The 24,158-nt window shown below is 43.4% G+C and overlaps 1 protein-coding gene across 1 annotated transcript in view; it reads left to right on the top strand.

Moving 5' to 3' along the window:
• Positions 1-24,158, top strand: part of RPGRIP1 (RPGR interacting protein 1) — a 98,544-nt gene that overhangs the window by 64,497 nt on the left and 9,889 nt on the right. The window contains exon 25 of the mRNA XM_077466874.1: positions 8,050-8,180. Coding sequence (XP_077323000.1) covers positions 8,050-8,180 — 131 coding nt within the window. The remainder of the gene's footprint in view (positions 1-8,049; positions 8,181-24,158) is intronic.

Genomic DNA, 24,158 nt, shown 5'->3' with positions numbered 1-24,158 from the left:
CTCTGATGCTGATATCTAATGTATAGGGGTACTCTGATGAGGACACCTGATGTATAGAAGGATGCTGATGGGGACACCTGTTGTAAAGGGGATCTGATTGCGATACCTGATGTAAAAGGAGGCTCTGATGCTCTGATGAGGACACCTTAGGTTAAGTGGTTTTATTTTCCTTTACTTGAAATATGGATGTGATTGACCTACTGTGACAGGCACAGTGAGGCTGAATTTGATGGGCACAGTGAGGCTGCATATGATGGGCACAGTTTTATCTAGCAGTAATGATACAAAATCACCTGATAAATGGGCATTTACAGTCCCACATTACTAACAGTTTAATTTTTCAGTTTGTTTGCGCCCCCCAAAAAATTTTGAGCACCAGCCGCCACAGTTCAAAGTCCTATAGCTGGGCAATACCCCAGAGGTCTTGTGTCCCCAGTGAACCTTAAAAGAAACTTTGCTATCCTGAAATGCCTTGTTTTACCTTGTAAAATATTGTATGGTTAAAATTTTCTATAATTTTGTAATATTTATTTTGAAAGTTAAAGCAAACATTATATAATCTGTTTACAATTTATTAATCTTTATACCTAAGGCTTCATTCCTACGAGGCGTATCCGCTGCCTCAGAGTGCACCTCTGTTCGCTAGCTCAGAGTGAGATCTCTCCATTGATCTCCGCAGAGCTGGCAGATGACAGGTCCCTCTCTGCTCACTGAGTGGGGAGGGGCTTGTCGAGCGCCGCTGGATTCTATGGAGAGATCGGATGAAAACAGACAGCATGTTCGTTTTCATATTATCTCACCCGATCCGATCCGCCATCAACGGATCTGGATGTAGGGCCATCCGTCTGCTTTCGGTGGATCGGACCGGGTCAGATGTCAGCGGACATGTCACCATCCGTCGCTCCATAGACCAGCATGGAGTGCCCGTTCAAGTCTGCCGTCAAAACTGACAGGTGGACCTGAACGGTCCAACAGTGTGAAAGGGGCCTAATAAAAGAGGGCAATAACAGAAATGCTGTTGACTTTGTGTAGTTCAAACATATAAACACGGTAAAATGTTCAATTTACTTGGTGTGTGTTACTGAATCCGGAGAATATAGAAAACATTACTGGATTAAAAACCTCAGGTTTGTTTAATTAAATATATGCTATCCAATTACCAATAGCAAAAATCTAATTTCAGTTTTTGTCAAAGTCAGAACTTAAGAATTTCTAATGAAATCTACTTTCTTCTGTTATATATAGAGTTCTGTATGTAATTAACTTGGATTTAAAGTATATGTGAACCCTTACCTTGTAAGGCCGCGTACACACGGACGGACTGTATGGCCTACTTAGTCCGTCGAAACACATTTCAGCGGACAGTCCGCTCGTGTGTGGGCTTCAGCTGACTTTTTCAGCGTGCAGTCTGGCGTACTAAGTATTTCGGAAATTCCGTAATTCTGTCCGTCATACTTTGGTTTCAGCGGACAATCCGCTCGTGAGTAGGCTAGTTCGACGGACTAAGAATGGCGCATGCTCAGAAAGGATTTACACGGCGGAAAGGTGCATTGCTGTGTATTGGACTTCCTATTTCTAGTCCCGTCGTACGTGCTGTACACATCATCGCGCAAGCTTTCGACGGACTGTTTGTGCATCCGTGTGTGGTCAAGTCCGTTCATTCGAAAGTATGACGGACTGTCCGTCGGATTGTATGACTTACTAAGTAGGCCATACAGTCCGCCCGTGTGTACGCGGCCTAAGACAACCCATTCAGTTTAAAACAGAAATGCAAGGCAAAGAAAACATTATAAATACCTTTTTTTTATTTTAATACAAGTGATCACATAGCATCTGTCCTCAGCTGCATAAGAGGCTTAAAACGGTTGTATGCCCTGAAAAAAAAGAAAAGAAAACCAAAGGCATAATGAGCTAGTATGCACAGCATACTAGTGGCCGAAGTCGCAAAGACGTCGCTGCCATGCATGTGCGCGGGAGACCGCTTTCTGGCAAAGTCCTGTAGCATCCGCCGGACCTTCAGAGCGCATGCGCCGCTCACATCAGCGGCTGCATGCAAGGTAGATAATAGGATTTTTTGTACTCACCGTAAAATCCAGTCGGTGAATTACAGAGAAAAGCATTTTACGGACGGTGAGTACAAAAAATCCTATTTTTCTCTATATTCCCCGACAGACACAGCTCCTCTCTTAGCCATTGGGACGTCCCCCAAGCAGTGCCAAAACGAGGGGTGGGAAAACAGCATAACAAACTTCAGCCAGCATGACAACTGGGAACTAGTAGAACTAGTATGAACTTTACCCACAAAACGATAGTGTATGGCAGAAATACCACAAAAAAACAGGGTGCACCTCAACAGGGAGACCCTACCTTCAAACCGCACCAAAACTGCGGTAAAAATGCAACAGTGCATTAACTTAACCACTTTCAGACTGGACCATTTTGCTGGCTTAAGACCAGACCACTTTTTGCGATTCGGCACTGCATCGGTTTAATTGACAATTGCGCGGTCGTGCGACGTGGCTCCCAAACAAAATTGACGTCCTTTTTTTCCCACAAATAGAGCTTTCTTTTGGTGGTATTTGATCACCCCTGCAGTCTTTATTTTTTGCGCTATAAACAAAAATAGAGCGACAATTTTGAAAAAAACGCATTATTTTTTTACTTTTTGTTATAATAAATATCCCCCAAAAATATCTAAAAAAACATTTTTTTCCCTCAGTTTAGGCCGATACGTATTCTTCTACATATTTTTGGTAAAAAAAAAATTGCAATTATTGATTGGTTTGCGCAAAAGTTATAGCGTTTACAAAATAAGGGATAGTTTTATGGCATTTTTAATAATATTTTTTTTTTACTAGTAATGGCGGCGATCAGCGATTTTTATTGTGACTGCGACATTATGGCGGACACATTGGACATTTTTGATACTGGATACTGGGGGGTCCATGACAAGAGGAGCTGACCGCTTCTTGAGAAGGCTCTCCTCAAAGGGGTTACGTACCGCCAAGTATTTAGGGACCAAAAAGGTCAGTTGTGGTCGACCCCATTCCTTGTAAATTAACTTGTCAAAATAAGTCAGATACGGGAACACCTTAGGTGAACAGGCTGGCTTACAGGACCCAAAAGGGCTCTGCTGGCCCCTGAATCATGCACAGCTGTGATAAGTGCTCCAACAAGTGCTTTATCACGCACGGACCCGGACGAGGACTCATCCTCACTGTCTGAACGGTCCTGGTCAGTGTCATCTGAAACGACAGAGCAGGGGTCACCAGCCTCAGCAGGGCCTGAGTCTGCGTCAGAGCTCTCTCTAGAGGACGAGGGGGCAGGGGCTGCTTTATAGCACCTTTGTGCCCATGCACCGCCTCCATCTTGGCCATGAATGAATTGAGGTCCACCGGCAAAGCGTCCAGGGGCACTGCGCATTCCACAGGCGAACCGGTTGCAATTGCCTGGATTTCGGGGAAGAAACACCAGTATCTGAAGCCATGCTAACCCTACCCTGTTTGCCACCTGAAGGGAACTTAGGACAGTGATGGTCCCACCCTCCTAACTGCTGCTGGCTGAGGGGCTCTTTCCCGCAGGGCTCACCACCCTGACTGGTTCTGCGCTGTCCAGCAAGTAGTGCCTGAGTTCTCTGTCAGCTCCCAGGTGCAGAGGAATTTCCACTGTGTCATCCAAAGCTGCTGCTTATGGAGCTGAAACCGATCTGCAATGTGCCCAGGCTCAAAGAAAATTTCCGCCAAGTGTCCAGGATAAGGACATCAAGCACCGGGAAACTGGTCGCCGGACTACAGGAAAGCATGCAGCTCCTAGAGACTGATGAAAAACGTGCTCATGCTTCAAGAAAATGGTCATCGGCGTCCAGTATAAAGGACAAAATCACAGGGAAAATGGCCATCAGTTACAGGAGAGCATGCTGTTCCTTGCCCTCACCTAAGATGGCCGCTGAACACTGAAAACCATGAGGAACAATGGCAGAAAATGGCGGTGATCAGCACTGCAGGGATTACAGACACAGCCTCAACAGACACCCCCAGGGGGAGAAAAAACACACCTCAGGGTACAGCCAGCCAGCACAGCCCCAAAGTGAGAGCCCCCCCCCCCCCCGGAGAGCCCCTGTACATGACATACACACTGCTCAGCAGCCACATGCAGCATCCCCCACAGGGAGGGGGGGAGGGAAGATAGGGACAGGGAAAGAAGAGATTGAGGTGAGGGACCCCCGAATCGACCTCGCAGGGAATGCCCAGCTGCTCAGCCCTACTGAGGCAGGGAGAGCTGTACTTACCAGTCCTGAAGAGCTGGGAGACATTCCATCACAGACCCACTCTCCGATCAGTACGGGGTGGCTGCTGGCCTCGGCACACTGTAACGCAGACATCAGTAGCCCAGTCATATGTGCGCCGGGAGCATAAAAGCTCACGACCACCTCTGGAGCTGAGGTATGTCGTGGTCGGCCCAGCGCGTAGCTCTGACCTGCACACGCTTACTGGCCAGGCTGGGGAGACTACAAGGATAAGGGTATCCAGCCTGTCACCCAGCCGGTTGTTGATAGCAGATCACAGGATCTTTCATCTTGCGCAAAAAGCAAAGCTTCTGCAGAAAAAACATGGACCGATGGGCCCACAGGGTTCCTAGCTCCTTCTTCTTCACTAGGCAAAATAAAACTGAAGCTGCATGGCAGGCTGAGGGGTTGTTACCTAAGAGACCGCCCCTTGGGCGGAACTAAAAGTTCTGTGTTTTTTTCATAACATGTTATGCCTAGTCTTCTCCTAAAGGTGGCGTAACAACCCAATGGCTAAGAGAAGAGGCTGTGTCAGTGGGAGAGAAATTCATTTTACTTACAGGTAAGCCTTATTATAGGCTTACCTGTAGGTAAAAATATGCAAGAGGGGTATACAACAACTTTAAGGAGAGGAGGGAGAGGACTTCTTGTGATGATGCTGGGGGGCTGGCAACAGCAGTTTGAACAGACCACAGGCAGAATGCAAGGACAGAACTACACAGGGACCAGATGGGCGGGGGGCTTGTCAGAAACACTGGAGTACAGGCTGGCTGCACTGCCAAGGAGAATGCAAGGAAGCAAATTTACCACATTGAGGTGGATGTGTTTCCATGCCCTGTCACAGTTTTAATTAGGAAAGCAAGTCCATGGTAACACAGACACATATCAGAATTGTGAAATGTTGGGGTAACATTACACTTTAACCACTGTAATGCACATGTGGGCCGATCTGCGCAGGATCACCTACCTACTTCTGGGTCTGGAGCGTACATGAGCGCTGCTGGCGACACACTTCCACTGTTATTAGACACAGCGGGAGCTGATCTGCAGGTACCATGGACTCGATGTTAGCTGGCACCCATGATCATTAGGCAGAGAGCCAGAACGGCGATCTGCCTATGTTAATGTAGCGCCGGCTCCTGAAGAGCATGCAGTTGGGTGCGGATCCACCCAACTTTACGTCTCGGGGCTGGCTAGCCTGAGGCGAAGAAACGAAAGGAAGGATTCTGAGGTGGTCCGGTGCCGTCTCTGGTTGTGGAAAGGCCCAGCAACTTCGAAGTTATCCAGGGGAGGACTCTTCAGGAGAAGGCCACGCAAGGGTTGGCTTCTCAACAAGAGCCTGGTAAAGGTGAAGGACCTAAGCGAATCCAATCTCGTGGGGTATCACCGGACCGGCTGCAAGATACTGGTACCACACAAGCATTCTACACGTTTTCAAGTTTCCTTAGATGTGTTCTATAATAAAGTCTGTGGCAAAGACTTGTTCCTGACTCAAGCACCCTGTTGGCTGCTAGGCCAGGTGAGAGAGAGACTATCCAATTAGGGTGAAGATCCATCTGTGAATGGCTATTCTCTGGATTTATTCAAAGTAAGAGAGTTCTCCTATACTGTCTTTGACATTTAAGAGTACCTGGACTTTTTCACCTAACCTATAAGATCCTATACTGAGAGACTGTTTGTTAACTACGTTTTTTGCAAATAAAAATCCCTTTAAGCGGATCTGTTGTCAGTCTCTATAGTTCTTGGGCCATCTACCATGGGAAACCCCTAGACATAAATCGAGGTGAAGAAGGTAACGGTAAGCCCATTAAAACCAGCCGCTCCTTCGATCATTGATCCTGTGTTTCTGCAAAGTAGGGACATTGATCAATGCCTTCCCCTAGTAAAAGCACCTCCCACACAGTACACAAACACTGGTTAGGCAGCTAGTGTCATTAGTACAGTGACAGTGCGTATTTTTAGCACTGATCCCTGTATTAGTATCACTGGTCCCCAAAAAGTGTCCCAACTGTCCGCCACCATCTCACAGTCCCGCTATTAATCACTGATTGCCGCCATTGCTAGTACAAAAATATAAATAAAAATATCCCATAGTTTGTAGACGATATAACTTTTGCACAAATCAAACAATATACGTTTATTGGGATTTTTCTACCAAAAAAATATGTAGCAGAATACATATTGGCCTAAACTTATAAAGAATTTTTTTTTTATTGGATGTCTTTTATAGCAGAAAATACAAAAAAAATTTTTTTTTTTAAATTGTCAGTCTTTTTTTGTTTATAGCACAAAAAAAGCAGTGGTGAATGAATACCACCAAAAGAAAGCTCTATTTGTGGGGAAAAAAAGGACATACATTTTGTTTGGGTACAGTGTTGCACGTCCGAGCAATTGTCAGTTAAAATAACGCAGTTCCGGGTCATGAAAAGGGGTAGATCTTCCGGAGGGCAAGTGGTTGAAGGTGATCTCTAGGTAGATATATTAAAGAACAATATAATGCAGTTATATCATCTTAAAAAAATCATTAAACATATTTTTAAATACAACTAATGTATGCACATTATGTATCTTATAGCAATATTAAAGCAGAACTAATATGTATCTGAGCACAACAAACTAAAAATCTATTTAATTCATTTTTAATATTCAAAGCAAACTCACCCATACATCCATGTCTCTAAGCTTTATTTTGTTGAGAAATCCCTTTGAAAAAGTACTCACCATCCTGCCAGTAAGCAACCCCCTCTCCTCCTGCTACCACCAGAGCATCACTATGCACCACTACTCTACTCTCTCCAACCTCACATCTGTTACAACACCCCTTTCATCCTTACCACCTTGCCTGGATGACTTCCACTCCCATTCTGACAAAGTCTGCACCTCTGCCCACCCAACAATGGTGTTTGACTCCCATTTTTTCCCCATATTCGTAGCATAACACCTGTATCATCCACCGCCTCCTACAGACAACACTAAGCCTGCCCCATTTAACACAGGGCTTTACCTGTACCTGCATGCCCACTGCCCCTGTTCTCATGCCCCCCTCCACTAGTCTGACCACCATACCTTTACATACCGCATTACAACCCTGAGGTCTACACTGCACCTTCCCCATTGCACCATGGCACCTAACCCCTCCCCCCCCCCTTTTCACTCACCTTATTGCCTGTGCTTGCTATCCCTTCACTCTCACCTTTGCATCAGCTACCCCTGTGCTCTCACCATCATGTCTGTACACCTCTCCCCCCCCCCCCCCCATTTCAACACCGCCCCAGACACACCTCCACTACCATTTTCTAGGCCACTGCACCACAGTACATAGTGGGACTGACATTATCAACAATGGTTATTCACAGACCACTGAATAGCAAGCGGGCTTAACAGCTGTCTGTGACTAGATAACCATAGACTGCTACACCAACATTACACAGCAAGGTGTTAATAACAGACTACTACAGAGCAGCAGGGGGTAACAATGTCACTGGGTAGGCCTTGTTGGAAGCCAGCAGTAGTTCAGTTTAGCAGGAAATGTAGAGGAGATCATGCACCAGAAAATGTTACAGCCCTAGTAGGGGTGGGGAGACCCATCCACATGTGAAACAAGGGTGGGGAGACTCTCCTACATGTGAAACAAGTGTTGTGGCACCAAAATCAATGTGTTACAGCACATATAGTATGTGGGCCACCTTTTATATTAACTGTGAAATCAATTTGAGACACTGACATTTACCTATTATTTGTCTTCCTTCATGGGCACAACAAAGGTTAAAATTTACAGTAGTAAGCGATCCAGTGAATGAAGAAGATGATGATTGTTGTGATGTTGGGTATGCTTTTTTGGACCTGCGCCATCTTTTACGAAGATCTGTAGACCCCGCAGAGGAAACTTTGCAGAGTGAGTAAAGATCTATTTCAGCAACTGTATGATTAACTTTAGATAACTTAGTTGGTGGAGAGCATAATCATCTATCATTTCCTTTTGCTCCTTGTACATCACAAGACACAGTGACCTTTATATACAGTACATGACTACAGTGCCTTGCGAAAGTATTCGGCCCCCTTGAACTTTTCAAACTTTTGCCACATTTCAGGCTTCAAACATAAAGATATAAAATTTTTATTTTTTGTGAAGAATCACCAACAAGTGGGACACAATTGTGAAGTGGAACGAAATCTATTGGATATTTTAAACTTTTTTAGCAAATAAAAAACTGAAAAGTGCGTGCAAAATTATTCGGGCCCTTTACTTTCAGTGCAGCAAACTCACTCCAGAAGTTCAGCGAGGATCTCTGAATGATCCAATGTTGTCCTAAATGACTGATGGTGATAAATAGAATCCACCTGTGCGTAATCAAGTCTCTGTATAAATGCACCTGCTCTGTGATAGTCTCAGGGTTCTGTTGAAAGCGCAGAGAGCATCATGAAGACCAAGGAACACACCAGGCAGGTTCCTTAATACTGTTGTGGAGAAGTTTAAAGCCAGATTTGGATACAAAAATATTTCCCAAGCTTTAAACATCCCAAGGAGCACTGTGCAAGTGATGATTTTGAAATGGAAGGAGTATCTGACCACTGCAAATCTACCAAGACCTGGCTGTCCCTCTAAACTTTCAGCTCAGACAAGGAGAAGACTGATCAGAGATGCAGACAAGAGGCCCATGATCACTCTGGATGAACTGCAGAGAACTACAGCTGAGGTGGGAGAGTCTGTCCATAGGACAACAATCAGTCGTACACTGCACAAATCTGGCCTTTATGGAAGAGTGGCAAGAAGAAAGCCATTTCTCAAAGATATCCATAAAAAGTCTCGTCTAAAGTTTGCCACAAGCCACCTGGGAGACACACCAAACATGTGGAAAAAGGTGCTCTGGTCAGATGAAACCAAAATCAAACTTTTTGCCCACAATGCAAAACGATATGTTTGGTGTAAAAGCAACACAGCTCATCACCCTCAACACACCATCCCCACTGTCAAACATGGTGGTGGCAGCATCATGGTTTGGGCCTGCTTTTCTTCAGCAGGGACAGGGAAGATGGTTAAAATTGAGGGGAAGATGGATGCAGCCAAATACAGGACCATTCTGGATGAAAACCTGTTGGAGTGTGCAAAAGACCTGAAACTGGGACAGAGATTTATCTTCCAACAAGACAATGATCCCAAACATACAGCAAAATCTACAAAGGAATGGTTCACAAATAAACGTATCCAGGTGTTAGAATGGCCAAGTCAAAGTCCAGACCTGAATCCAATCAAGAATCTGTGGAAAGAGCTGAAAACTGCTGTTCACAAACGCTCTCCATCCAACCTCACTGAGCTTGAGCTGTTTTGCAAGGAAGAATGGGCAAGAATTTCAGTCTCTCGATGTGCAAAACTGATAGAGACATACCCCAAGTGACTTGCAGCTGTAATCGCAGCAAAAGGTGGCTCTACAAAGTATTAATGCAAGGGGGCCGAATAATTTTGCACGCCCCACTTTTCATTTTTTTATTAGTTAAAAAAGTTTCAAAAATCCAATAGATTTCGTTCCACTTCACAATTGTGTCCCACTTGTTGGTGATTCTTCACAAAAAATAAAAATTTTATATCTTTATGTTTAAATGGGAATACCGGGTAGTCGCTCACACCAACCCCATATGTAGTTCCATTCGGCCATATAATAAATTGGACTATACCGGTACTTGGTAATGGAAAAACACTAATAAAATTTAAAATCAATATAATGTTTAATAAAGATATAAAACAAAACAACACTGAAATATCACTTGAAGGAGTACAATAATATGCACATCACAGTTGAGGTATTCCTGACGGGTTCTCCATAGGGAACATTCAACCGTAGAGAGTGCACAATAAATTTCCTCGACTAGTTTCGCGGGAAAAGGCCCGCTTCTTCAGGAGGATATCTATATAAAAGTATCACAGTCATTAGACAATACACACATGTAAAGATATAAGCAATACAGTTATCATAATGTTATTGATTTTACATACACAAATTCCCTATATGTTTAAAAGAGGAGGTCAGCTCACCCTACTTCAAGGAACAGGCTGCAGGTAAGGAGATCCGCAAAGTCCCCCCACGGTGAACATGGGGGATTGGTAAACGCCGGCTCTGGATAAATAATATTATAATAATTTATCAATTAGGAGGGGTATATCTTGAATTAAGGAAGAAAGGGGAAGGGGGGGAGAGAGAAAGAAGAGGAAGAAAGACCTCGTGAGGGTGAAACCGTGATATTGGGTGGCTAGAAAAGTGAAGAGGGGGGGGGGGGAAAGAAGAGGGAAGGGGAAAAGGAAAGGGGAAGGAAGGGAAAAAGGGGGGGGGAAGGGGGTGGGAGGAGTGAGGTGAAATGCTCCAGGTGACTACATATAATTACCAGAGGTATAAGGTCAAAAGTGATTAAACCATACTATTTGATATAAATATGTGGAAATTATTAGCAAAGCAAACGTGAATAGTCAAGTGTATCCATATGGATTGAGCAGTGTAAAGGGAGGAAAAGAAGAGAAACCCTTCACCCCAATAAGGATCCTTAATTCCAGAGAGGGTTACAATAAGAACGAGTCGGCTTACCAACAAGCCAATCAAGAAATCGTATAAAGACAGGACATCAAGGTTGAGCTGGTTAAACAAGCTTGTAAGGATATTGTACCGTTCGCTGAGTATCATATACCAGGTCCACTGTTAGATAGCTTAATGGCCATCAATACTGCAAAAGGTATATAAAACATTTGAATATAGACAAGGTAAAGGGCCGACGGGCATTATAAAGCCAAAACGTCAGAGAAAAAATTGGATAAATTCATAAGTAAGTAACATCATATAAAGTGGTTACCTGTCAGCGGGGACAATATTCGAATACAGCCCTGATGGAGTCCGTGCGAACCTGTCCATTCAGCGGTCAAACAGACCGTTAAATAGACTCCCCAACACACATAGCGTCTGACGTCCGCCGGAAATCGGCGGCGTCCGACGTCGTGTGGTCCGCCTCTCCGCACCGCGCAGGCGTACTAAACGGTCGCTACTGCGCAGGTGCGTCCGTTCGGCGGTCTGATAGAACGCCAGAACAGATTGCCTAGCAACCACTACGTCGGACGTACGTCAAATCCCGGCGGCGTCCGAACGTCATGTGGTCTGTTACCCCACACTGCGCAGGTGCAGTACTATACTGTTACTGCGCCAGTGCGCAAGGGAAACACTGACGGATCAATGATCCAGAGGTTAATCCTTGCAAGTCGGGCGAATAGTTCGTCCAGACCAGGGGGAACACATGTCCACCGGGGGGAAAAAATTAAGGACACTCCATATCACCCGCAAAACGTTGTCCCTCAACCCTAGGAGTCAAAGCACATCTCCCCACATACAAGGGAAATTATAACAAGGGAAACAAAAAACATATCCATAAAATATAACATAATATACATCATTTTTAATATACAGAGAAATATATATATATATAACCAGGGGATATAGTCCCCCAGAAAAAAGGAAGAAACGTACACCAGAGAATTACTTAGGTAACCATATTTACAGGTATAGGGAGGGGGGGGGGGGAGGGGGGGAGGGAAAAAGAAGGGAAAAAGAAAAGAAGGGGGGGGTTTTAGTTTTTTGGGTGGTATGTTAAACATCATCTATTATAAAAACGGTTTGTAAGAAATTGTCTCGTTGAGACCTGGTGGTAGGGTGGCGTTGAGTCGTTCGATCCACAGAGTTTCCCTCTGTAGGATCGTTCGATCCCAATTTCCACCCCTAGGGTTTGGAGAGACTACTTCGAGGACAAAGAATTGGATCACTGTGGTGTCAAAACGATGGTAAAAGCCAATATGTCTACCGATTGTGGTAAGTTTCCCACTTTCTGAATAGTATAAGTGGTCACCAATCCTCTGTCTAAGCTCTCGGATAGTCTTTCCAACATAGAAAGCTCCACATCTACAAGTCATAAAATATATAACACCCTTCGTACTACAATCAGAGAATGTACGAGATAGAAAAACTTCTCCATTAGGTAGAGTAAATTGGTTACCCTCCAAGATCCATGGACAGCGGGAGCAGTTATTACATTTAAATGTACCTCTAGAATGATTATGCATGGAGCTAGTAGGTGTATAATGACTGTGCATTAAACGATCCCGAAGGGAACATGCTCTTCGAAAGACTAGTTCAGGAGTAGGCCGTACATATTTGGCTAGAACATGATGCTCCGTGAGTAAGTGCCAGTTTTTTGTGAGGATATTGCGAAGAGTTTTATGATGAGCAGAATATGTTGTAATGAATCTCAATGATTCATTACTTGGCGTCTTAGATCGTTTATGTAGTAATGTGTCTCTCGAATGAGACACGGCCTTATTAAATGCTTTCCTCAAGTTAGTGGGGGAGTAACCCCTGGCTAATAGGCGATCACGTAAAGCATCAGCTTGAATTTTAAAGTCAACATCTCGGCTGCAGTTTCTGCGTAATCGCAGAAACTGTGCAAACGGAATGCTGCGCACCAGGGGTTCCGGGTGGGCACTGGTGGCAAACAATAGAGTATTGCCTGCGGTGGGTTTGCGATAGAGATCCGTATATAAAGTGCCATCAGGCTGCTTTATGATAACCAGATCCAGAAATGGAATCCGCTCGGTATCGAAAGTAAAAGTAAATTTCAAATTAAATTCATTGTCATCTAATTCTTGCATGAGTTGGAGGAATCTTTCCTTAGTTCCAGTCCATACCATAAATAAATCATCTAAATAGCGATACCATAGGAGGGCGTCTTCCAGGAATGGAGCAAGACTATCATCAGAGTGAATCTGTCTCTCCCAACCCCCCAAAAATAAATTTGCATAAGCTGGGGCACAGGAGGTCCCCATGGCAACGCCTTGAGTTTGCAAATAAAGCTGGTCATTAAAAGTAAAGTAGTTCTTTGTTAGTATAAATTCCAACAGTGCTAAAATAAATTCATTAAATGGCCATGTACTTATCTCCTGTTCATGTAGAAAGGATCCAGCCGTCCGGATGCCCTGCCCGTGGGGGATACTCGAGTAAAGAGCCTCGATATCAATCGCCACGAGCAGGGCATCCGGAGGGATCTGGATCCCCTCCAGATGTTGCAACAAGTCCGTCGTGTCCTTAATGTAAGAGGGGAGTCTTCGCACATGTGGCATTAGATAAGCGTCTACCAGTTTACTAGCATGATCTGTCAATGAATCAATCCCCGAGACAATTGGCCTACCAGGGGGTAATGGTAAATTTTTGTGCGTCTTCGGAAGGGCGTAAAAGGTAGGAACCATCGGAAATTTAGGGATCAGGAATTCTAATGTATCTCTGTCAATAAGGCCTGCCATAAATGCCTCAGTGCAGAGAAAACAGAGTTCCTGATGAAATGAAATAGGTACTGATTGGTCAATCGGACGATACCAGGTAGAGTTATTGAGAATAGTCATACACATGGTCTGGTACTGGTGGTGTGTCATAACGACAATATTCCCACCTTTGTCCGACTGTTTAATGATCAAGTCAGGATGTCTTTGTAAAGTTTTCAATGCTTGAATCTGTCGAACATCAAGGTTAGGGGTAACATCATGCCAATGCTGTCGTTTCAGATCTCTTATTGTAGTTTGGAGAAAAGTCCAGATGGTAGGACATATCATGAGGTCAGGGAATCTACAGGAGCGTAATTTAAATTTCTTAGAAACCGACTCTAAATGTTCTATGTGGGTGGGTGAGGATGTGTTGGAAGGTGTGGTTTGTGAAATAGGGTCTTCAATAGCTCCTTCGTCATAGAGGAGCATGAGATCCCGTAATGCCCGGAATTCCGCCATACTAAAGTGTTTAGTGCGCTCTGTAAGTTCACGTTCTAAATTCAAATTGGTGCGATCTTTGTCAAATAAAAACTTAAATGTGAGATTCCGTGCAAACAAATATAAATCTTTTATGGTTTCATTAACTTTTAATCTGTCCAATGGGCAAAACCCTAGGCCCAAGTGAAGTACTGACATTTCTTCGTCTGACAACCGATAGGGGGTCAGATTTAGGATATTACGGTTGGTGTCGGGTTGGGAATATGTGGTGGTGCTGGTGCTGTTTTGAGAATATAAGAATCCAGATTCCCTTGTTGTTTTTTTAGGTCTAAAAAAATCATATCCTCATTTATTTTTGTGTGTTTATTAGTCATTAATGTTGAATTCAAAACCTTTGGAATAGTACCATGAAGTGTGGAATGGCCCATAGTCCCCTCTATTGAGGGAGTAGCCTCAATAGGTATTTGTGTGGCAGGAGTACGTGCCGGTTTAGGGGGTTTTGAACCCTTTTTATCTTTTTTAGGATTCACAGGTGGAGTGCTACCACCATAACGTAGTCTTTTACGGGTAGAATTTACTGTTGGGGTAACCGAAGGTCTGGGGTTACTTGGTAATGAATAAGTTGATGTCAGAGAGGAGTCAGATTCTGTCTCCATTGTTGGATTTCTGAAGGTATTAAATCGAGGAGGAGGCTTTCTCCCCAAATTCCTATTTGACCAACGGTATGCATAGCCTTCAGTGAAGGCAGATTTATCTCTATTAAATTTGATCTGTTTTTTTGTGATAATAGATTTATTCAGAATTTCCAACCGATCTCTTAATTCCTTCCATTTGGGATCAAAAGATGGGTTGTCCTTTAGATACATATAATCAGTATTCAGTCGTTCAATCTCTTTATCCAATAAAGTCATATCCAAACCATATTGGTTAATCAGAGTTTTCATAAGATCAAGACTGCAATTAGTCAAGATGTTCTCCCAAGTTTTCCTAAAATCCGGCGAAGGGTCTTTTAGGGTTGGAAAAATTTGGTTTCGCAAACCTATAGGACAAATACAATCAGTAACATATATCTTAAAGTATTCGATATGCCAATGTAGATGGGATTTACGTTTCAATAATCCATAAATCTTATAAAAATAGGTTTTCAGATCATCCTCAACTTTATGTTCATTAAGGCAGGCAGTTTTCAGATTTGTCATAAATTCTCCCCAATCCTTATTTAAAGTATCCATAGATACTTAGATAGGTAGATTCCCTGACCTCATGATATGTCCTACCATCTGGACTTTTCTCCAAACTACAATAAGAGATCTGAAACGACAGCATTGGCATGATGTTACCCCTAACCTTGATGTTCGACAGATTCAAGCATTGAAAACTTTACAAAGACATCCTGACTTGATCATTAAACAGTCGGACAAAGGTGGGAATATTGTCGTTATGACACACCACCAGTACCAGACCATGTGTATGACTATTCTCAATAACTCTACCTGGTATCGTCCGATTGACCAATCAGTACCTATTTCATTTCATCAGGAACTCTGTTTTCTCTGCACTGAGGCATTTATGGCAGGCCTTATTGACAGAGATACATTAGAATTCCTGATCCCTAAATTTCCGATGGTTCCTACCTTTTACGCCCTTCCGAAGACGCACAAAAATTTACCATTACCCCCTGGTAGGCCAATTGTCTCGGGGATTGATTCATTGACAGATCATGCTAGTAAACTGGTAGACGCTTATCTAATGCCACATGTGCGAAGACTCCCCTCTTACATTAAGGACACGACGGACTTGTTGCAACATCTGGAGGGGATCCAGATCCCTCCGGATGCCCTGCTCGTGGCGATTGATATCGAGGCTCTTTACTCGAGTATCCCCCACGGGCAGGGCATCCAGACGGCTGGATCCTTTCTACATGAACAGGAGATAAGTACATGGCCATTTAATGAATTTATTTTAGCACTGTTGGAATTTATACTAACAAAGAACTACTTTACTTTTAATGACCAGCTTTATTTGCAAACTCAAGGCGTTGCCATGGGGACCTCCTGTGCCCCAGCTTATGCAAATTTATTTTGGGGGGGTTGGGAGAGACAGATTCACTCTGATGATAGTCTTGCTCCATTCCTGGAAGACGCCCTCCTATGGTATCGCTATTTAGATGATTTATTTATGGTATGGACTGGAACTAAGGAAAGATTCCTCCAACTCATGCAAGAATTAGATGACAATGAATTTAATTTGAAATTTACTTTTACTTTCGATACCGAGCGGATTCCATTTCTGGATCTGGTTATCATAAAGCAGCCTGATGGCACTTTATATACGGATCTCTATCGCAAACCCACCGCAGGCAATACTCTATTGTTTGCCACCAGTGCCCACCCGGAACCCCTGGTGCGCAGCATTCCGTTTGCACAGTTTCTGCGATTACGCAGAAACTGCAGCCGAGATGTTGACTTTAAAATTCAAGCTGATGCTTTACGTGATCGCCTATTAGCCAGGGGTTACTCCCCCACTAACTTGAGGAAAGCCTTTAATAAGGCCGTGTCTCATTCGAGAGACACATTACTACATAAACGATCTAAGACGCCAAGTAATGAATCATTGAGATTCATTACAACATATTCTGCTCATCATAAAACTCTTCGCAATATCCTCACAAAAAACTGGCACTTACTCACGGAGCATCATGTTCTAGCCAAATATGTACGGCCTACTCCTGAACTAGTCTTTCGAAGAGCATGTTCCCTTCGGGATCGTTTAATGCACAGTCATTATACACCTACTAGCTCCATGCATAATCATTCTAGAGGTACATTTAAATGTAATAACTGCTCCCGCTGTCCATGGATCTTGGAGGGTAACCAATTTACTCTACCTAATGGAGAAGTTTTTCTATCTCGTACATTCTCTGATTGTAGTACGAAGGGTGTTATATATTTTATGACTTGTAGATGTGGAGCTTTCTATGTTGGAAAGACTATCCGAGAGCTTAGACAGAGGATTGGTGACCACTTATACTATTCAGAAAGTGGGAAACTTACCACAATCGGTAGACATATTGGCTTTTACCATCGTTTTGACACCACAGTGATCCAATTCTTTGTCCTCGAAGTAGTCTCTCCAAACCCTAGGGGTGGAAATTGGGATCGAACGATCCTACAGAGGGAAACTCTGTGGATCGAACGACTCAACGCCACCCTACCACCAGGTCTCAACGAGACAATTTCTTACAAACCGTTTTTATAATAGATGATGTTTAACATACCATCCAAAAAACTAAAACCCCCCCCTTCTTTTCTTTTTCCCTTCTTTTTTCCCTCCCCCCCTCCCCCCCTCCCTATACCTGTAAATATGGTTACCTAAGTAATTCTCTGGTGTACGTTTCTTCCTTTTTTCTGGGGGACTATATCCCCTGGTTATATATATATATATTTCTCTGTATATTAAAAATGATGTATATTATGTTATATTTTATGGATATGTTTTTTGTTTCCCTTGTTATAATTTCCCTTGTATGTGGGGAGATGTGCTTTGACTCCTAGGGTTGAGGGACAACGTTTTGCGGGTGATATGGAGTGTCCTTAATTTTTTCCCCCCGGTGGACATGTGTTCCCCCTGGTCTGGACGAACTATTCGCCCGACTTGCAAGGATTAACCTCTGGATCATTGATCCGTCAGTGTTTCCCTTGCGCACTGGCGCAGTAACAGTATAGTACTGCACCTGCGCAGTGTGGGGTAACAGACCACATGACGTTCGGACGCCGCCGGGATTTGACGTACGTCCGACGTAGTGGTTGCTAGGCAATCTGTTCTGGCGTTCTATCAGACCGCCGAACGGACGCACCTGCGCAGTAGCGACCGTTTAGTACGCCTGCGCGGTGCGGAGAGGCGGACCACACGACGTCGGACGCCGCCGATTTCCGGCGGACGTCAGACGCTATGTGTGTTGGGGAGTCTATTTAACGGTCTGTTTGACCGCTGAATGGACAGGTTCGCACGGACTCCATCAGGGCTGTATTCGAATATTGTCCCCGCTGACAGGTAACCACTTTATATGATGTTACTTACTTATGAATTTATCCAATTTTTTCTCTGACGTTTTGGCTTTATAATGCCCGTCGGCCCTTTACCTTGTCTATATTCAAATGTTTTATATACCTTTTGCAGTATTGATGGCCATTAAGCTATCTAACAGTGGACCTGGTATCTGATACTCAGCGAACGGTACAATATCCTTACAAGCTTGTTTAACCAGCTCAACCTTGATGTCCTGTCTTTATACGATTTCTTGATTGGCTTGTTGGTAAGCCGACTCGTTCTTATTGTAACCCTCTCTGGAATTAAGGATCCTTATTGGGGTGAAGGGTTTCTCTTCTTTTCCTCCCTTTACACTGCTCAATCCATATGGATACACTTGACTATTCACGTTTGCTTTGCTAATAATTTCCACATATTTATATCAAATAGTATGGTTTAATCACTTTTGACCTTATACCTCTGGTAATTATATGTAGTCACCTGGAGCATTTCACCTCACTCCTCCCACCCCCTTCCCCCCCCCCCTCCCCCCCCTCCCCTCCCCCCCCCTTTTTCCCTTCCTTCCCCTTTCCTTTTCCCCTTCCCTCTTCTTTCCCCCCCCCCTCTTCACTTTTCTAGCCACCCAATATCACGGTTTCACCCTCACGAGGTCTTTCTTCCTCTTCTTTCTCTCTCCCCCCCTTCCCCTTTCTTCCTTAATTCAAGATATACCCCTCCTAATTGATAAATTATTATAATATTATTTATCCAGAGCCGGCGTTTACCAATCCCCCATGTTCACCGTGGGGGGACTTTGCGGATCTCCTTACCTGCAGCCTGTTCCTTGAAGTAGGGTGAGCTGACCTCCTCTTTTAAACATATAGGGAATTTGTGTATGTAAAATCAATAACATTATGATAACTGTATTGCTTATATCTTTACATGTGTGTATTGTCTAATGACTGTGATACTTTTATATAGATATCCTCCTGAAGAAGCGGGCCTTTTCCCGCGAAACTAGTCGAGGAAATTTATTGTGCACTCTCTACGGTTGAATATTCCCTATGGAGAACCCGTCAGGAATACCTCAACTGTGATGTGCATATTATTGTACTCCTTCAAGTGATATTTCAGTGTTGTTTTGTTTTATATCTTTATTAAACATTATATTGATTTTAAATTTTATTAGTGTTTTTCCATTACCAAGTACCGGTATAGTCCAATTTATTATATGGCCGAATGGAACTACATATGGGGTTGGTGTGAGCGACTACCCGGTATTCCCATTTAAGCCCTCTTTCCTTTAACTACAAATTCTGGATGATGGTACATTATACAATACTTATAAAGATTTAGACCAGAGGCGATACTCATAATATGTGATATCTTTATGTTTGAAGCCTGAAATGTGGCAAAAGGTTGAAAAGTTCAAGGGGGGCGAATACTTTTGCAAGGCACTGTATGCTGCCATGGATAGGCACCAGGAAAGGAAAATGACGGTAAGTATGAAACAATTTTCAATTTTTCTGATGCCTCCATGGCAGCATACCTGTGATACAATAAATAGCTAACACCAGGGTAGGTATTTCTCATAAAGAAAAGTTTTATTAAGGAAATGTGAGAGCTGACTGAATCGCCCTTCTCCCGAACTCCACTGAAGTGAGTGCTCCTGGATCAATTCTGTAATGACGCATGAACGTGTTTGGAGATGACCACGTGGCCACTTTGCAAATGGTTTCTAGAGAGATATTAGCCCTTGCTGCCCATAATGAAGAGACTGCCCTCGTTGAATGGGCTTTCCCTGCTGGAGGATCCATCTCTCTAACCCTATACACTTTCTGGATCAGCTTACAAATCCAGGAAGCAATCATTCTTGATATGGCTTCCTTCACTTTATTCCTGCCCCAAGGCAGTATGAACAGTTTGTTTGAAGCTCTAAAGGGACTTGTGAATTGCAGGTAGCATCTTAACACCCTGGAGACGTCTAATTCTTGTAGAGCTGCGATCCCGAGAGTGGGTCCGCAAAGGTAGGCAGTGTGCAGGCTTCCAAGAGAGTGGACCGACAAGAGACTTTTGGGACAAACCCCTGAACTGTCCGTAGTTCCACCCTATCCGGGAAGAAAGATACGTGTTCATCTTCTGCTCCTAAAGCTTGTAATTCTGAGGCCCTCCTTCCCGAAGTTACTGCAATTAGACTGTTTTGTATGTCAGGTTCCATAAGGAAGTGGATTCGATCGGGACGAAAGGCTGAGCCATCAGACAGTCCAGTATAAAGGGCAGATCCCAAGCAGGAAAGGAACGTTTTACTGAAGTCTGATTAGACATGCCTTGGCTTATAGGGCTGAAACGAGAGTAACAGCGTAAAGGCACTCTTTTTTGTTTAAAAATACAAAAAGTTTTTTTTTATTATTAAGGTACGTGCCCTTACCTAAGAAAATGAGGGTCTTGGTCTGACGGCGGCTAAATTATAACTGTAGGGGCAGGCAAAGACAGAAATGCAGCTGGATAGGATACTAGAGCAAACAAGAAAAGGAAAACCAGATAATAGGAAATAAAGAACTTCCCCCGCTCAGACCAGCTACGCTTTTATATATATATATATATATATATATATATATATCATATATTTTTATTATATACTTATTAAATAAAAGCATGAAAATAGCTGAAAATGAAACCCCTTGAAAACAGTAATAAATCAGCACCAATCCTAGTATATATATATATATAGTTATATATATATATATATATATATATATAAAATTATATTTCCTCCCCCCCCCCTTTTTTTTTTAGTACTCACTTTTTTGGGCAGAAGCAGGACCTTCCAGCCACAGAGCCTACCATCAAATGAGCTTTGCACACTTAAATATGAAAGGGGGAGCCCCTTCCCCAACTCTGCCCCCTGATATCAGAGCGGCCATACCCAGGCATTTGCCCACAAGCAAGATGGCACCCAAGCCGTCATCTACCTGCACATGCGCAGAACGGCCACACCTACCGCTAGCCAATCGGAACCCGACCGAATCAAGAAAGCCGCCCCTATCACGGTGCTTCTGTGCTCGCCGCCCAGGGGGAAGTAAGCAGAGACAGTAAGGGAGAAAAAAGAGCAAGCATACACAATAAAGATATAAAAACAAGGCTCAGAAAAGAGCTCCTACCTGCCCCATAGAAAGTCAGATTAGCCCGAATGCAGAACTGTTGCCCCTACTTAGGAAGCTGCTGCTGCCCCAAAAGACCCTCAGAAGGGGCTCCCCTCTTATTAGCGCTGTTAGCTGCCCAAGACAGGGGACTGCATCTGGGAGAGGCCTGAACCCAGACGGAAGCTGCACAAGGCAGAGGAAAGACATGTACTGACACTATCCATCAGGTATGAGGAAAAAAAGGAAAATGCTAGGGGGGTATGGTTGTTACTTTTATAATGTATTAAAGGGGTTGTAAAGGTTCGTTTTTTTATTTTCTATATAGGTTCCTTTGAGCTAGTGCATTGTTGGTTCACTTACCTTTTCCTTCGATTTCCCTTCTAAATGTTTTATTTCTTTGTTTTCTTTGTCTGAATTTCTCACTTCCTGTTCCTCCTCAGTAAGATGTTCAGTAAGCTGTTCTGGCTGACTAAACACCGCTCGGATGATGTTGTGAACTTTACTGAGGAGAAACAGGAAGTGAGAAATTCAGACAAAGAAAAAAAAACATTTAGAAGGGAAATAAGGAAAGGTAAGTGAACCAACAATGCACTAGCTTAAAGGAACCTATTTAGAAAATAAAAAAAAGAAGCTTTACAACCCCTTTAACTATCCTGAGGGGAGGACTCCGGGGCGGAGCTTATCACAGGTATGCTGCCATGGAGGCACCAGGAAAAATATATATAATGTTTGGGGGTTCTAAGTAATTTTTCTAGCAAAAAAAAATGATTTTAACTTGAAACCAACAAATGTCAGAAAAAAGGTTTAGTGTTTAACGGTTAAACTTTTTTAATTTACACGCAGTCTATTTCGTTGACAAATTATTATACTTAAGTTCAACTGATAAAGAATGTTTTGATTCTTGGCAGACTGCCCCAGTTTATTTCTTCCTTTCTTTTAAAGGCTGTGGCTTCAGAAGAGCAAGGAGAATTCTTTGCATAGAACGAATTGTGAAACACTTTAGTCAAGATCGCAATAACGATTCTTGACAATTAATTGTGCAGCTCTAAAAAAAAAAAAAATGGATGAAGTTAGCCTTTAAATTACCTCTGTTGGAAATTTCTTCCCTTAAAGTCACTAGTTTTGGGTCATGGCAGCAGCCTAAAGTTGCCAAGCTCCTCCCAGTGCACCTTCTCTTACAAGAAGTAAGCCAATTAAGCTTGCCCAGGAGAAGTTCTTTTTATTGCCTATTTTGCTCACCAGCACCCCATTGAGGATGAATTCTAAAAAAATTAGGCTCTCCAGCGGTGGACCCTGCTTTTTCCTACTTAAATAAGACCCTGACAGTCTCGGTGGATGAGGTCCTGGTATTTAAAGACACCAAGGATAAGAGGTTAAAGGCCCTATTTAAGGTGTCCTTTTCTCTGCTAGGTGGGATTTTGCCAGGCCCTTAAAGTTTTGGCAAAGCATATGTTCCATTTCAGAGAATCAGACCCAAAAGATACTGGCATTTTGTAACTCCTGGTAGGCTTTCTGGGAACGTTGCTTTTCTAGGTGGATGCATTGGAAGACTTCTGAAGGCAGCTTTTATGAGTGGCCTATCCACATGAGACATTAAGTGTTGGTTGGTGGAACTTCTCTGCAAGAACCAAGAGGCTGCCCTTTGAGGGTGAATGCTTATTTGGACAATTCTTGGGTGCCTACATCCCATAGAAAACACTGAGTAAAAGTGTGCTCTCTTACCCCTAGAGAAGAAGGCAAAGATGACTGGTCAAAAAACAGTGTCTTTAGAATCCAAGAAGAATTCCTTTTGTAAGCTACCAGCCCCAAACTCTAAGCAAAAGTCTACATCCCAGTTCCATGAGAGGAACTGAGCCCTTAAGTCCCCTAAGGCAAATTCTCCTCACAGTGAAGGTGTGCCCCCACTTGTATGGGTTGAGGGGGGGGCAGCGTTCATTGGCCTTCGCAGTTTACTGCTGTTTTAAGAGGTCATTGCAGCTGTGCAGGCTGATGAAGAGGTCTCATGGCTTTAATTCCAAACCGTTAATGGTTCCCAAGCCAAACAGGGACGTTTGGCCTATTCCGGACATTAAGGGTCCCATCCAGTTCCTGAAAATACAAAAATTCATGCGGATGGTGATTAAATCAGTCCCAAAGATCGATGAATCAATCACAGATACAGTGGTTCATAATATGGAAAAAAACAAAGGATGATCCGATGGGCGTCTGAAGACAGTGACATCAAACAGATATATAGAAGATGGGTACTCTTACCAGAGCCAATGGACCCGCGTGTGGGCAACACCAGGTCTACCGAGCATGAACAGATAAATCCTCGATCTTTCAGGAACGATGCGGAGGGTCACAGATGATCCTTTAACCAATAGGGAACAGCCTGCGATGTCATCAGGAGCTCCAGTCCTCTCTCGATAGAATCTGAGGGCGAGGGAGTAGTCGCCAAACAATGAGTCAACAATTGGTGTAAAAAAGGCTCACAGCGGGTCATATGTAAAACAAAAAGGGACAACAGCTTCTCATGGTGTAGGTCAAAAAACAAGTTAGCTGTTTATTGGCATAAAACCAGCATACAAAATAAAAATAGGAAAAGGAATAAAAATAGTGATCACAATGTTAAAAGCAATATGGGGAACAGTACAAATCTTTGCCTCCTTATCCCCCCAAGCTCAAATCCTCCCAGCACAAATCCCCACCCCTCCTAACACAAACCCTCTACCCCTCAAATTTCCCCTCCAAGGACACATCCTCTCCCCCCCCCCCCCCCAAAAAAAGGAATTTCCCTCCCCCATCTACCATATTATTATGGTAGTTATTATTATTATTATTGTTATTATTATTATTATTATCATTATACAGGTTATATATAGCGCCAACAGTTTGCACAGCGCTTAACAAAATAAAGGCAGACAGTACAGTTACATTA

Source organism: Lithobates pipiens, unplaced genomic scaffold (genome assembly GCF_037356315.1).
Source record: "Lithobates pipiens isolate NorthernLeopardFrog02 unplaced genomic scaffold, aLitPip1_a1.2 Scaffold_4, whole genome shotgun sequence".
Classification (NCBI taxonomy): Eukaryota; Metazoa; Chordata; class Amphibia; order Anura; family Ranidae; genus Lithobates; species Lithobates pipiens.
This window is presented reverse-complemented; position numbering and strand designations above follow the sequence as displayed.